The sequence below is a fragment of the Prunus mume genome, linkage group LG4, assembly GCF_029339155.1.
Source record: "Prunus mume cultivar Tortuosa linkage group LG4, ASM2933915v1, whole genome shotgun sequence".
Classification (NCBI taxonomy): Eukaryota; Viridiplantae; Streptophyta; class Magnoliopsida; order Rosales; family Rosaceae; genus Prunus; species Prunus mume.
Genome location: NC_142701.1, coordinates 7,301,748 through 7,315,130, shown reverse-complemented (window position 1 = coordinate 7,315,130; position 13,383 = coordinate 7,301,748). Strand labels below are relative to the sequence as shown.

The 13,383-nt window shown below is 33.3% G+C and overlaps 2 protein-coding genes across 2 annotated transcripts; one reads left to right on the top strand and one right to left on the bottom strand.

The window, feature by feature from the left end:
* The first annotated feature begins 4,542 nt into the window (after positions 1 to 4,542).
* LOC103328331 (DUF1685 family protein) lies at positions 4,543 to 5,634 on the top strand. Its single transcript, XM_008230724.3, has one exon. It carries the CDS (start codon positions 4,658 to 4,660, stop codon positions 5,462 to 5,464), a length of 807 nt encoding a protein of 268 aa, XP_008228946.2. The 5' UTR covers positions 4,543 to 4,657; the 3' UTR covers positions 5,465 to 5,634.
* Positions 5,635 to 8,265: 2,631 nt separating this feature from the next.
* On the bottom strand, positions 8,266 to 12,887 carry LOC103328363 (DNAJ heat shock N-terminal domain-containing protein). Its single transcript, XM_089051352.1, has 9 exons — positions 12,596 to 12,887; positions 12,211 to 12,339; positions 11,978 to 12,107; positions 11,658 to 11,778; positions 10,960 to 11,041; positions 10,676 to 10,726; positions 10,262 to 10,300; positions 9,396 to 9,495; positions 8,266 to 8,546 (listed from the first exon to the last, which is right to left on the bottom strand). The coding sequence occupies exons 1-9, from the start codon at positions 12,830 to 12,832 to the stop codon at positions 8,416 to 8,418; spliced, it is 1,020 nt and encodes a 339-aa protein (XP_088907478.1). The 5' UTR covers positions 12,833 to 12,887; the 3' UTR covers positions 8,266 to 8,415.
* Positions 12,888 to 13,383: the final 496 nt, after the last annotated feature.

Here is a 13,383-nt window from a genome sequence, read left to right as displayed (position 1 = left end):
CTGAAAATAGTTTTTCTGAAGAAAATATACTACTTTAGTCAAAAAGTATACACTTTCATTAATCTGAAGGAAATATTGCTTTTGATAAATATTTGTTTAAATTTAGGGCTAATAATTGATCCCAAAAAAAAAAAAAAAATAGTCCACCTCTATAAATATTCATGGGTTCGTCATTGAATGCAATGACACGTAGGGTAACTTTTCTATATGTCATTGTATTATTGACGTGAATAGCAAAGTTACAAGTAAGTTTTACTGCTAAGAGGGCACATGCCCCTTCTCTCTTTTATTATTGTCAAAACAACTTATGAATCTTGTACAAGTAATTGAAAAACTCCTCTTAAATTCTTAAGTGCCTCCTCTACCCTTTCTTGCTATTCCTCGCTCCACTGTTATTGTCAAAATAACTTATGAATCTTGTACAAGTAATTGCAAAACTCCTCTTTAATTCTTAAGTGCCTCCTCTACCCTTTCTTGCTATTCCTCGCTCTCCAGGTGTGTATATGAGCTTGAATTAGTAAATTTGCGTATTATACATTTACGTATCTATATATATAAGTCTAAATTAGTATATTTATGCATTATACACATATGTACATATTTTAAAACAATATTTTTATTTCCCACACACTTCTTAATTTTACGAAAAAATATGCGATGTTTGAACGTGAACGTATTATTCGCTTGTCATACACACACATACATATTTTTCATGAATAATAAAAAAATTTCAAATATTTTACAATAATACACATATTATTCACATATTTTATCTGTATATTTCACATATTGAAAAAAAGTCTACAAACAATAAAAATTGTATAGATAATTTTAAATTTTTATATAATGGCTGAATTTTTCATCGTTTGTTTTAAATAAATTTTCTGAATAATACAGACATGTATTTTATATTTTATTATACTAATCTAGTATTTAACTAAGTATGATAGGAGTACTCAAGCTCTATGTTAAACCATGAACTTATATCCAAATAAAAACTATTATTCAACCTCAAAATATATACACAAAAAAGAAAATACCAAGCAAGACTACTGGAACAGCTTCCAGAAATATTGGAAGGACAAAAACTTGTTTCTCCTTAAAAAAGAAAGTAGATCAACTACAATTCCAAAATAAAGAAAATATACTTTTTAGGGAGATTCACTATTATACCCAATATAGGAGTCTAAATTATAAAAATACCCTACATGAAATGGACTTTAGAAATACACCCAAAACCCATTTACAACATAACAAAGAGACTTCAAATTTCCTATAAGTTACAAAATTGTTATCGATTTCTTAAAACAAACCCAACCTCAAAATCTCATAAATAAAAAAAAACCAAAAACACTCAATAGGACATCAAAGTTATTTAATAGTCAAAATTAAATTCAATAAGGCCAGTTGTTAATTTTTGGGTTTGTTTATAGACATTTAGAGATATTTAGTTGTATACCCATTTTTAGCACTAACGATATAGATAAAACCTATACCATTTAATTTCTATAAACAAACCCAAAAAAAACTTAAAAAATGACAGCGGGCCCTATTGAATTTAATTTTGATTATTAAATTACTTTGATGCCCTATTGAGTGTTTTGACATTTTTTTAATGAGGTTTCGGGGTTGGGCTTGTTTTAGGAAATCGATGGCAGTTTTGTAATTTATAAGAAGTTAAAAGCCTTTGTTATGTTGTAAATGATTTTTGGGTGTATTTCTAAAGTTCATTTCATATAGGATTTTTATTATTATTTTATTTATTTATAAAATTTGGACTCCTATATTAGGTGTAATAGTGAATCTCTCATAACTAAATATCTCTAATTTTTATACCATCAGTTGTGATGATTTCTAGATAACATGTTGAATGTTCTATACAAAGAACGCATTCAACCAAAATTTTATGTATCCAAGAAATACAATTTGTCTAATCTTTTTACCGTTAGTAAATTTGGCTTACACCCTTCAAATTTAATTTCCTTACCTAAAACCCTTCGCTTTTTGTTCCTATAAATAATACCCAATTTGTATAAGTAAAAACCCATGACTAGGATCCAACTCAGCAAGTTACCTAATTAAGCATAAAATCTGATTTATTGTACTTTTCAGATTCCAAAAATACCCCAAACTAAGCCATTATTGCATTTTGTATAGGGACATTTTGGAAAAAGCAAAAGGAGAGAGAAAATTTTTAAAAGAAGCAAAAATGGACAAAAATGTCCTTATTTATTTTTAGATTTCCTAAGGAATCCAATACATTTGCATGTCTTTGATTTGAAAGTTGAGTGGTTTTTTTGTCTTTTTTGAAAAAGCTTTGGCTTTTTCCAAAAGTGAAATTTTTTTTATGTCTAAAACCTAAAAAACCTTTTTGTATATTAATGTAGGAATCAATATGGAAACAGTTTTTAATTGGATTGTATATAATGACAGATGTTGAATTTGGAAAGATCTCCAAATGGTTGTAATAGATGTAGGAATTAATTTTGAAACATTTTAAAAAAATTTAACAATAAATTCAAATTTAGGTAATCGGTTTGTTTAATAAAATGTTTATGTTATTTTCTTTTTATGAATTATACATGACTAATAATCCACTTTATAATTGTTTATGAATAAAACTGTACATACTAATTATGTTGAAAAAATAATGTACCTATTACTTGTTTGTTTTATGAAAAACATAATTTACCTAGTATGAAAAGTGTACATAATTATCTATTCCAAATAATGTACCTATACACATTTACAGGTATATTGTAAAATAATTTACCTGTGGGTAAATAATGCACCTATATTTTATATAAATTATTGTGTACCTATTTTTAATTATGAAAAATATACGCAATTACAAAGTAACTGACTTTGTTTTTTTTTTTTTTGGTAAATAATATACCTATATTTTATATGTATATATTTATATTATATTTTTCATAGGTACATTATTGGATATGTAATTTACAGATTTTTGTTGTTGTTGTTGTAATTTTAAGGGGCGAGATGTGAGAGGGAATGACAACTAAAAGAAATGGGGTGATTGATATGTTATTAATAGGGAGTATATTAATTACAATTATGGAATGCTTGAAATAAATTATAAATAAAATATGAAGTTTGGTGGCAATGATATAAAAACATAGAAATACTACGACCTCTTATATCCTACTAGTCATTTAAATTTGAAATTGGGTTTTACACATAGATTTATAGAGTGATGGGTATATGTCTAGGAAATAGAAAATGTAGGGATCTATATTGGACAAGCCCTTTTACCGTGGCAACTCATAGAAACGATGGTATACCTTTTTTTTCCCACTCTTGAAACCTCTTTCATACTATATCCTCCTAAACTATATCTTTTTTTTACCAGCCCTTCCACGAGATCACGGTTTGAAGCTCCTGAAAAATGTCTGTTTTCTACTGTGGCTAATTCAATATGGAGATGCAAGCCCTTGGGGTTAACTCAACTGGTGAGGAAGTAGGGAAATGAGTTAAGATCATAATAGATTTAAGGTTCGATTCTCTCTAATATTCCAATGAAATCAAGAAAAGAAATCAATATGGAGATGTGACCTATACCCCTTTTTTTTTTGTTCAGATTTTTAAGTACACTAGAAAACAAGGCATTTAAGATTTTTATTTTTATTTTTAAATTTATATGAACTGATGAGACTATTCTTATGAGGTAATTAATAACTTAGGGCGTGTATGGTAGCGTTTTTAGTAACTTGGGTCGGTTTTGAAAAATGGATAGACTGAAATAGGAGAGAGCAAGAAGAGAGAGAAGGAGAGGTCAAGGTGGCTTTGCCAAATCCTACGAGATATGTGATTATATCTCTTTCAAGAAAGAGAGTTGAGGTTGAGGTGGTGATGGTTGTGTAGATTGAAGGAGCTATGAGGATCAATGGTAGATATGCCAAATCTGACGATAAAGAGAGGTCAAGGTTGAGAATGGTTGTGCAAATCGAAGGCGCTATCTAGATCAAGGTTTGTGTCGGTCTTCCGAATTAGATAAGAAAGAGAGGTTGAGGTGGTGGCGTTGCTGTGCATGGAGAAATTGGGTGGAGATTGGTGAGATGTGGAAAGAAAATAGGAGAAGATTTTAGCGTTTTAGGTGAGGTTTGATATGATGTGAAGAGTGGTATGGTGAATGTTGTGTCCAATCAATGTGTTATGCCACGTGTAAAGATTTATAAAAATTAGAAACTAAAAACTTTAGAATACTAGTTTGATTTGGGTAAACCACCAGTTTGATTTTAGAAACCAAGAATCAGATCACTGCAGCCGGTCTAATTAGACTTCCAAACCAATTCTTTTTTTTAAAATCAAAGCAAAAACCGCACAAAATCAAACCGGTCAGTCCAATTCGGCCGGTTTTCTTCCCCAGCCCTAGGAATTGCAATCGAATATATACCCGGAGTTTCTGGTAGGAATGCCCCACTAGATGTATATAAAATTTTAATTTAATTAAAAAGAAAGGGGCAACTTGTAGATAATATATTCCTCGTTGCCAATATATATTCAATATGAGCCAGAAATGAGGGGCAACAAGGTTGCCAATATACGTACGTCAACCCCGTTCTTCTTATCTACAATTGGCAAAACATCTACAATTAGCATAGCATATCTTGAACCTTCTAGCTCACATCTTCTCAAAATGGCTGCAGGAGAAGAAGAAGAAGAAGAAGAAGAAGTGCTTCTCAGCCTCTTTGATTCATACTGGTTTGAACATGGAATTTTGAGCAAGAAATCCCCTTCAAAACCCCAAGAAGCAACGAACCCAAGTCTCCAAGTGGACCAATCAGCCCAAGAAGCAACCCAACAACAAGTACCAAACTTCCAAAGCCTTTCATGCTTGCCAAGATCTCTAAGTGACGACCAATCTTCAAACACCCAAGGGAGCCTCTTCTCTTCTGATTCTCTCTCCCCACACTCAATCCTCATGAGCACCACACCAAAATTCCAAACAGTTTTCTCTGGTAAACAAGTCACAGAGTTCTCCAAACAAAGTGTGAAACGAGAACAAGTGCCAGCAGCTCAGACAAAAAGGGTCCATGGTCATGGTGAAAGAAACAGAAGTAGAAGAAGAGTAGGGCCCAGCAAGAGCTTGTCTGACCTGGAGTTTGATGAGCTCAAGGGTTTTATGGATTTGGGTTTTGTGTTCACTGAGGAAGACAAGGATTCAAAATTGGTTTCCATAATTCCTGGTTTGCAAAGGCTTGGAAGTATTGGGGAACAAGATAGAGATGAAGAGGATCAGAGAAATAATAATAATGATAATAATATTGATCCAAGTAGTCATCATGTGGTTTCAAGGCCCTATCTGTCTGAGGCTTGGGATGCTTTGGATCAAAGAAAGAAAGAGAACAAATTGATGAATTGGAGAATACCAGCTAATTTAGGTAAGGGCATGAAGCATAATCTCAGGTTTTGGGCTCATACTGTTGCATCAACTGTAAGATAACAACACTGCTCTTTTCTTTTCCTCTTTTTCTACTTGGATTCCTTGGAATAAATCATGTACATTAGCTAGGTTTTATTTTGTTACTGTCACTCCAAAAAATTACTTACTTATTATCGGATATATTTTGCGGTTAGCATTATAAATTTTGTAAATGTAAATTTTGTTTTCCATTTTTTTTTTGGTTATGAATGTAATTAAGTTGGTAGGATGCCCCTTCTCTGTGCTATTTTTTTCTTTCTAAATTTCTCTTTGTTCAAGTTTGTGGGTTTTTTGGAAATCTGTGCTATATTTGGTTAGGATATTCTACCTACCACTAATTCATTTGGATTAATGCTCATGGACTGATAAAAAAAAGTTTTTCACAAGTAGACCTATTTTAACGTGACATTTTGTTTTAAAAAAAATCCTTAAAGTCCAATACTTTAAAATAATAAATAAATAAAACTCTGTGTTTACGTTTAAGCGAAAAAAGTGTAGCACACTAAGAACCAATTACAAAAGAACAAATGACTAATTGAGAGTTTTTTTTTCTTCTTCTTCTAAATAAGCTCTTTAAAGGTTTTTTATTATTATAAAATATTATGTTAAAATGGGTTTATTTATAAAAAAAAGGATCAATAAATGTCCCCTTTTCTTAATTCAAATTTGGTCCGCTAGCTTACATGATGTGGAGAATGATATAACTGTCGCTTGAGGAAAGTGGCACCATTACTTTAATGTAATTGTGGGAGATTATGAGATCAGTCAAACTTTTGGGGTTTTTTTAACTTAAAAAAAAGAAAATAAATCTTGTCACGTGGTACTCGCTATTTCTCCTTTTTGAATTCTAAAGCACGTTTTGACGACATACAACTGCAGTTTATATACACCTGTAAAATTTAAAAGATAAACACAAGTTAGCCAACTGGAAGTTTTTTCTTCCTTCAAGTCACATGTGATTTCTGCACGTGTAGATTTATTTTTTGGGCTAGTTGCGTTGTGTGGCTATCATATGTTAAAGAAAATGAAAGAAAGAAGCAAAGTAGGGGTGGGAATAACTTGGGTTGGGTCGGTTTTGGTCCCAACTCGTCACTCAACTCATAGGTATATTAATTCTAAAATTCAAGATTCGCTTATTATTAAGCCAATCTAACTCAATTCAATCTTTTTATTATTGGGTTGAGCGTTTCGGTTAAATTAATTTAAAATTATGCACACTTCTGAATTTTGGTCCCAACCCGTACAAAGCGGGGTTTGCATAAACTCTTATTTTATGATATGGTGGACCACAACATCACTTATTAAACTATTTAATGTGTACCTCTTTTATTACAGACAACAAATATCTAATTATTATTCTACGTCTGTCTAATTTAATACAAAATATATATTGTCCCTCTAGTCAACTTCCAGCCTAGACAGATTAAATTTCTCACCGTACAGATGCATGTGATGTATATATCAATAATTTAAAGCAAAACGGTAATATACAGTACTTGTCCTGGAGACTACAGAGAAGTATGTAATTAAAGATACTTCTGATTAATTCTTAATTATGGAATCTGGAAGAATCAATTTCAGGATGGTTAATCTCTGACAAACTTCTCTCATAGATACCCTCACTTTGATGGAAAGTCGAAACCTCGTCGATGGTACGTAAGAGTATGTGATATACCGATATGATATTACGAGTTCACTTAAATCATGATATGTGTGCATTTATTAACATTTAAGCTCTTATATAAACTCAGTACACGAGTTATAATTTGTGACTTATATAATACTATGTTGGCATTCAAGAAGTATTACCATTGTGCACAATAGTTTTTCCTTCTAATATCTACACAATATATGTTGATCTTGATTCTTGTAGTTACTTTCAAACTTATCTGTTTAAATATCTACTTTAATTAGCTAATTTAAACAACAGAAAACATAAGGAAAACAAGGGTTGGCTTAAGAGTTTAGTTTTGTGGTAGCCACGGGTCTAGTTCAGTGGAAAAGTACCTCGACTTGTAGACTAGTGGTCTCAAGTTCGAGCTTCTATGACACTTTAGTAGTGTGTGTGAGAAACCCCGCCCTTCCCCCACCCACGGTCCCTTTTATAGTTTAGACTATCACTTGTATGAGTTTAGACTATCCCTTTTAAGTTTTAACAGCTAAAATTGGGCAATATATCCAACTCTCTGACCGTTGACTACTAAACTATGTATAATGTATTGACCCTCAGAATAACCTACCATTATTGCACATCCAGAGAATTATAAGATGTCGCGCACCCACATGGCATAACCATTTTGACATGTGACACAATTGTAATGATTGCTAATCTACTTACAATTAAATTATTTACAATTGCTTTGTAAGTTGAGATGGAAAATCACAATTTTAAGAAGTTATTTTTCTTGGTAAGTAGATAGATGTCAAATTACGATTGATCTACTTATCTCAACTTGTAAGGTGTGGTACTGAAATACTGCCACAAGTAAAACTAATCCATTCATATTATAACGTATAAATAAACTCATTACCGACCCATATTATAACACTTAAATTAATTATATCACGTGATCATCTTGTAAGCATCGTTCCGGTGAAAACATGACCCCCATGTGACCTCTATTAAAATTAAAGCCTTTTACCTTTCTTGTTTCTCTTTATAACTCTATGGCATATTGATTAATATGATATAACTACTAAGTTTCGACTTGGGTTGTAATATAGTACTTAGGAAAAAGAAAGAAAACCTGTTAACTCAACCTCAAGTATGGAGCTTGATGCAACAAAGCCGCTCTTTGCATGCTTCTCTCTCTCTCTCTCTCTTCTTTTTCCTTTTAACTTATAGATCAATTTATTGTAAAATATAGCATCTATACTGATTATACAGATCTAAGGTCACTTCGAATTTTACATGAATGTATATTGCGTATAGGCTATAAAATAATTACATTTTATGGTAAAAATATTAATGGTCACTTATCCGTGTTGGAGATTGCCTCCGGAAGTTTATAGCTAGGAGGCTTATCAGCACCCCTCCTTGAGTACTCTCTCCATCTACGAGCCGCTGCTGCAGTTCTCTTCGCTCTTTCTTTCACTTCCTCCTCTGCAAATAAACACATTATAAAAACTTTGACTTTTATAAAAACATCTGAAACCATGAGAAATATGTCACAAGTTGAAGCATCGAACATGTTTTACACTAATGTTATTGAAGTAGCAGATATGTTGTGCAGGGGCTTTAACTATAAAGTGCTCCTGATCATTGTAACCATGCATCTACTATAGATATTTTGATGAGATAGTTCAAAGTGAGTTCAAATTATCATAATTTTATGCTGAAAGCCTCTTATGAGCTGAGGCGGGAGGGGAGGAACCACTAGTGAAGAATATTCAGAGGATGGCAATTGAGTAGGCACGTAAGAAAATAAGGGGGATAAGAACACGTGCTAGTGGAAGATAGCATGTCGTGATGGAGAGAATCGGGAAGATGAACATTGAAAGCCTTTCTAAGTTTGAGGTATTGCCCCTTTAAAAAGAAACATCTAATTGGACGAGGTGACACTGATGTAGCCAGGCAGGAATATGAGCATAGCAGCAAAAACAAAAAAAACAAAAAAAAGAGTAATCTTTTTGTTATCAGCTGGCAATCCAAAGGGGCTGATTCTAGTTCATTGGACCAAGGACAGGAAAAGACACAACCCTAGACAATTAAAAATTTAAGAAGTGTAGCAATCAATGAAAGAAATCAAGGCTGGTTCAGATCTAACAAGGAAAGAGAGGAAGTTTCTGAAAGAAACTCGAATCCCCTCAAGAAGGAATATAATGGTGAGAAATGAATGAATTAAGGGTAAAATGGTCAGACATGAATTAAGGATGGATGAGACTCACATCAGGTACGTTCTATTATGTTTCAGAAAAAAAAATTGGGCCTCAGGAGGGAGGTTTCTTATACCTGAATTTCGGTTGTCATTGGTGTTGCCCCAAATGTTGTCCCAGTATGATTCTGTTTTATCTGAATCCTTCTGATTCATCATCCTCATTTTAGCTTGTTCCTGCAATAAAACCAGAGGTTTGTGAACTGTTAGAATATCAGAATATCAAGGGATGCATCCTTGGTTCTACAACTGACACACCCAGCACCACAGATTTTACTTTACAGTCCCCTTCCCTTTTTCCCTACATCTCCCTTCCCACTCAAATTTGACTTCTTTTAAAAACACTCCTATGTATGGTCAAAAGCATTCATCAATCCTGGCATGTTATTGAGATGTATAGCCTTGCGTCTTTTACTTCTCATATTAGTATTTTGGGAGCAATATACTTAGTTGTTGCTTAGGTCACCATATTTGTTAAGTTCATGTAAACGTTTCAATTCTATATATGCAATCTTAATATATAAAAAAATGATGAATTTGGTCTTGAAAAAGTTTTAGAACTCAAAAGGCTGCAATAAAAGGTATCTTAGAGTAAATCATAGGTCTCAAAAGTATGTCATATTATTGAAGTTTTCTAGCTGAAGATCTTCAAATCATAGATCTCAAAAGTATGTGATATTATTGTTGTTTTCTATCATATTCGAACCGCCAAGATGACTTGAAGGAAATGTCCCAGAAGCAATAAAATTTTCCAGTTGACATTTGAATTATCTATTTATTTTTTCTTTTGTTGTTGAAATTTGAATTTTTCTATTTCGTGACTTCATGTGCCTTTACAATGTAGGTGATGGAAAGGATGATATCAGAAAAACAAGTAGTAGACAGAAAAATTATTCATGAAAGATTAGATTAGTTGAGGGTGAAGAAAAATATGAGTTCCTACCAAGACTTTTGATTGCCTCTTTTGCCACCGAGCACTTGCCTGCCACATTAATAAGCATAAATGAATAAACTGCTAAAGCTAGTTATGGCGACAATGAAGCTAGGCTATAAATAACTTTCATCCTAAGATCACCTAAGCAGATGAGTTTGAGAACCAAGTGTAACAAATATTTCTACATTCTTCTTGCAATTTGACTCTTGATTACATCTGAAAGTGTTTCAAGAGCTTCAAAGGAATACACTTCTCCAATTGTTAGTCTTTTTTATATTTATATCACACAAAGTGTAGTTCAATCAACGCGCATAAGCTAAGTGAACTGAAGCAAGTCATTTGAAAATGGCTTCAAGTCATTAAGTGGATATTGCTAATATTCAGATAATAGACAGTTTGTATTACAAAGAAAAAGTAGCATACCATTCTGAAAACATCCGCTGATGAGCCCATACCTGCAAGCATCAGTGCGACCTGACCAATTTACAAAACACTTTTAGCCACTGAAGTTCCAAATGAAACAAAAGGTAGAGAATGCATTTCTGTTGGTTAAAGAAGTTTTAGATAGCTAGACAGACTTCAAATTGATTAGTACGCCAAGGAGCTACTAAAACTGTTCAGAATTATGGATTTCAAAATGGTGACATAAGATAAGAAGATTAAAATAAAACTAGGATGAAAGTAAATAAACTGATTATTTTCCTTACATTTACTCTTTCTACTCTGCGCATTTCATCTTCCAGCAATGATAGTTGTGCAGCAGAAGTCCAATGAATGCAATCAACAGGACTGAAACAAAGAAGATTTTGTCAACTAACAGTTAAACTTTAAAGTTGTTAATCTAGTAATATCCAGGCATCTCACAGTCCAATTCATAACTACCCAACTAGATGAAACTTCTAAACTTCAAGTTTACAAGAGAAGTACAAGCATACATAAAAGGCAAGGAGTTGATGCCACAGAAAGATTTGAAGTATTATAGAATAATGATTTGATTGATTGTCAGAAAATAGAGACACTCTAATTGGCTTATGAAGACTTGCGAGAACACTTTTCAGCATTGGAATTGAACATAACAAAAGGTGCAACATCAATTGGTTGTTCACAAGAGTTGGAGAAAAGTAACTCTCTTAAGTGAATTGAAGCTAATTATCACTCATCTTGGAAGTTCATCCTGTTTCTACCTTTTAACAAGTGAACCATTAACATATAAAGATGCCTGATTTGTAATATTGCAATGTGGTTTAAGGTTTATTCTCTTTATACTACATCAAATATCTCTTTAAATTATTAACAGCACATTAAAGTTGAAGACACAATATAATAGACAAGAATGGAAGTAGAACTTGATAATTTTTATCACAAATGTTCATCATATTAGCAGGACCTACGAAGGAGGACTTACCAACTATCAATTGCTTGTTGAACTAGGTTTGGGTTCCCACACTGACTGTATACTCTGGCTCTTCCGAAGTCTTCTTCGATTCCAAAGACATCCGGGGCCACATTGGCACAATTTTTGCAGCCTGCAAAGAAACATACGTTATAAAGTTCTTACCAATATCAGTACTCAAAGATTGCAAGGAGTCGTACATCTAGCCCCATTTCACAGTAGGCAATAATGTTCAAGCATTCATTTACCACATATAATTAATGTTCAAGAAAAAAAAGATCCAATTATCTCTATGCATGGGAATGGGATGATATCTCAGCATCTGAACTTACCTATGCAGCTGAACTCATCAACAAATGCATGATCCCTTGTTGTTGAGTCATCAAGGAAAGGATTGACTGCCGTCAATGCATAACCATGAATTTCGTCGTAAACCATTCGTTGCACAGGGTCACTGAGCACCTGCACTGCAATGCTTTATTTCCAGTGAAAGCACACAAAATATCCAAACAAAACAACATAATTGATCAGAGTTCAAAGCATTCAAGTTCAAACGGAAACCCACCTCGTAGACCTCATTAATGAACATGCAGAAATTTGTGGTCTCTGGATCATCACCACTCAAATCCGGATGGCAAGCTTTCATACAATTATAATAGGCCTTTTTTATTTGTGCAGGTGTGGCATCTGGAAGCTAGTAACACATACCAATCAATGATCAGACATGATAAATACAAAATCAAAGCATTGCACAAAACCCAAACTTTTTAAAATTCAACACAACCATTATAATCATAAAAGAAAGAAAATTTTCCCAGCAAAATCGAACTAATGTGAAGTGTAAAATATCATAAACTTCATAATCAAATTAAACAGACATATAATATAAGCCTGGCTAAGTATAATATTTTGCATGTTTAAACAAAACCCAGATCAATTAAGAGAAATACCAATCCCAAGACCGAGTAATAGTCATCAGCCACTGCGTCAGTTGAAGGTGAGCCTCCGGTTGCCACTCTGACCCTGCCAAAGCCTCTTGGCCTCCTCCCGCCATGACCCATCAAAGATAGACTGCTGCTGGTCTTAACTAACATGCGCCGTGGGCTTCTTGAGCACCCATTTGGTAATGGGTTTTGGAATTTGAGAGCTTCAGAGAACCCAGGGGATAGTAATTGAATTTGAGCCATTGAACATGCAACGCAATGCAACTCAGCTTTGCTTTGGGCTAAATATGAAACAGAGGAAAATGAGGTCAGGGTAAAAAAAATATATATATATATTATTAAAAAAAAAAAAGTTGGATTTTTTTAATGGAATCTTTGAAAATCCTGAGGTGGAAGGGAGTGATGCTGACATGGCAGTTTCATAGCCAATTGTTTTCCTCAGAATCTGGAAGGACCCGATATGAGTCCATTTTGTGAAGTGGCGAAGTACGTTAAGCAAGCATGGAGCACGCGTCACCTCGTGAATAATTGTTGCTTGACTCTTCACCCAACTAGTTATTTTAGTTGAACAACCAGTGACAAAAGTAGTTATGGAAAATTACGACTACGCCCGGCTGTGTATTCCATTCATCAGGAGGCTATAATGAGGAGGCTATTTGAGAAGGAATCTTACTATCAACAAATGTAAAGAAATCATAAGATTTAAATATTTTAAATGTTTTGATGGTGGAATTGGCTTCCTCAAATAGACTATTCACTTTAAATACCTCATCGTAGTCTCTCCCTCAATTCAT

What these genes read in the sequence shown, in the direction of transcription:
- LOC103328331 (XM_008230724.3), top strand. Translation starts at nt 4,658, where the DNA reads ATGGCTGCAGGAGAAGAAGAAGAAGAAGAAGAAGAAGTGCTTCTCAGC.
- LOC103328363 (XM_089051352.1), bottom strand. Translation starts at nt 12,832, where the DNA reads ATGGCTCAAATTCAATTACTATCCCCTGGGTTCTCTGAAGCTCTCAAA. An exon ending in TCATTAATGAGGTCTACGAG is followed by an intron (nt 12,108 to 12,210) that starts GTGGGTTTCCGT and finishes ATTGCAGTGCAG; the next exon opens with GTGCTCAGTGACCCTGTGCA. An exon ending in CAGCGGATGTTTTCAGAATG is followed by an intron (nt 10,301 to 10,675) that starts GTATGCTACTTT and finishes TTAATGTGGCAG; the next exon opens with GCAAGTGCTCGGTGGCAAAA.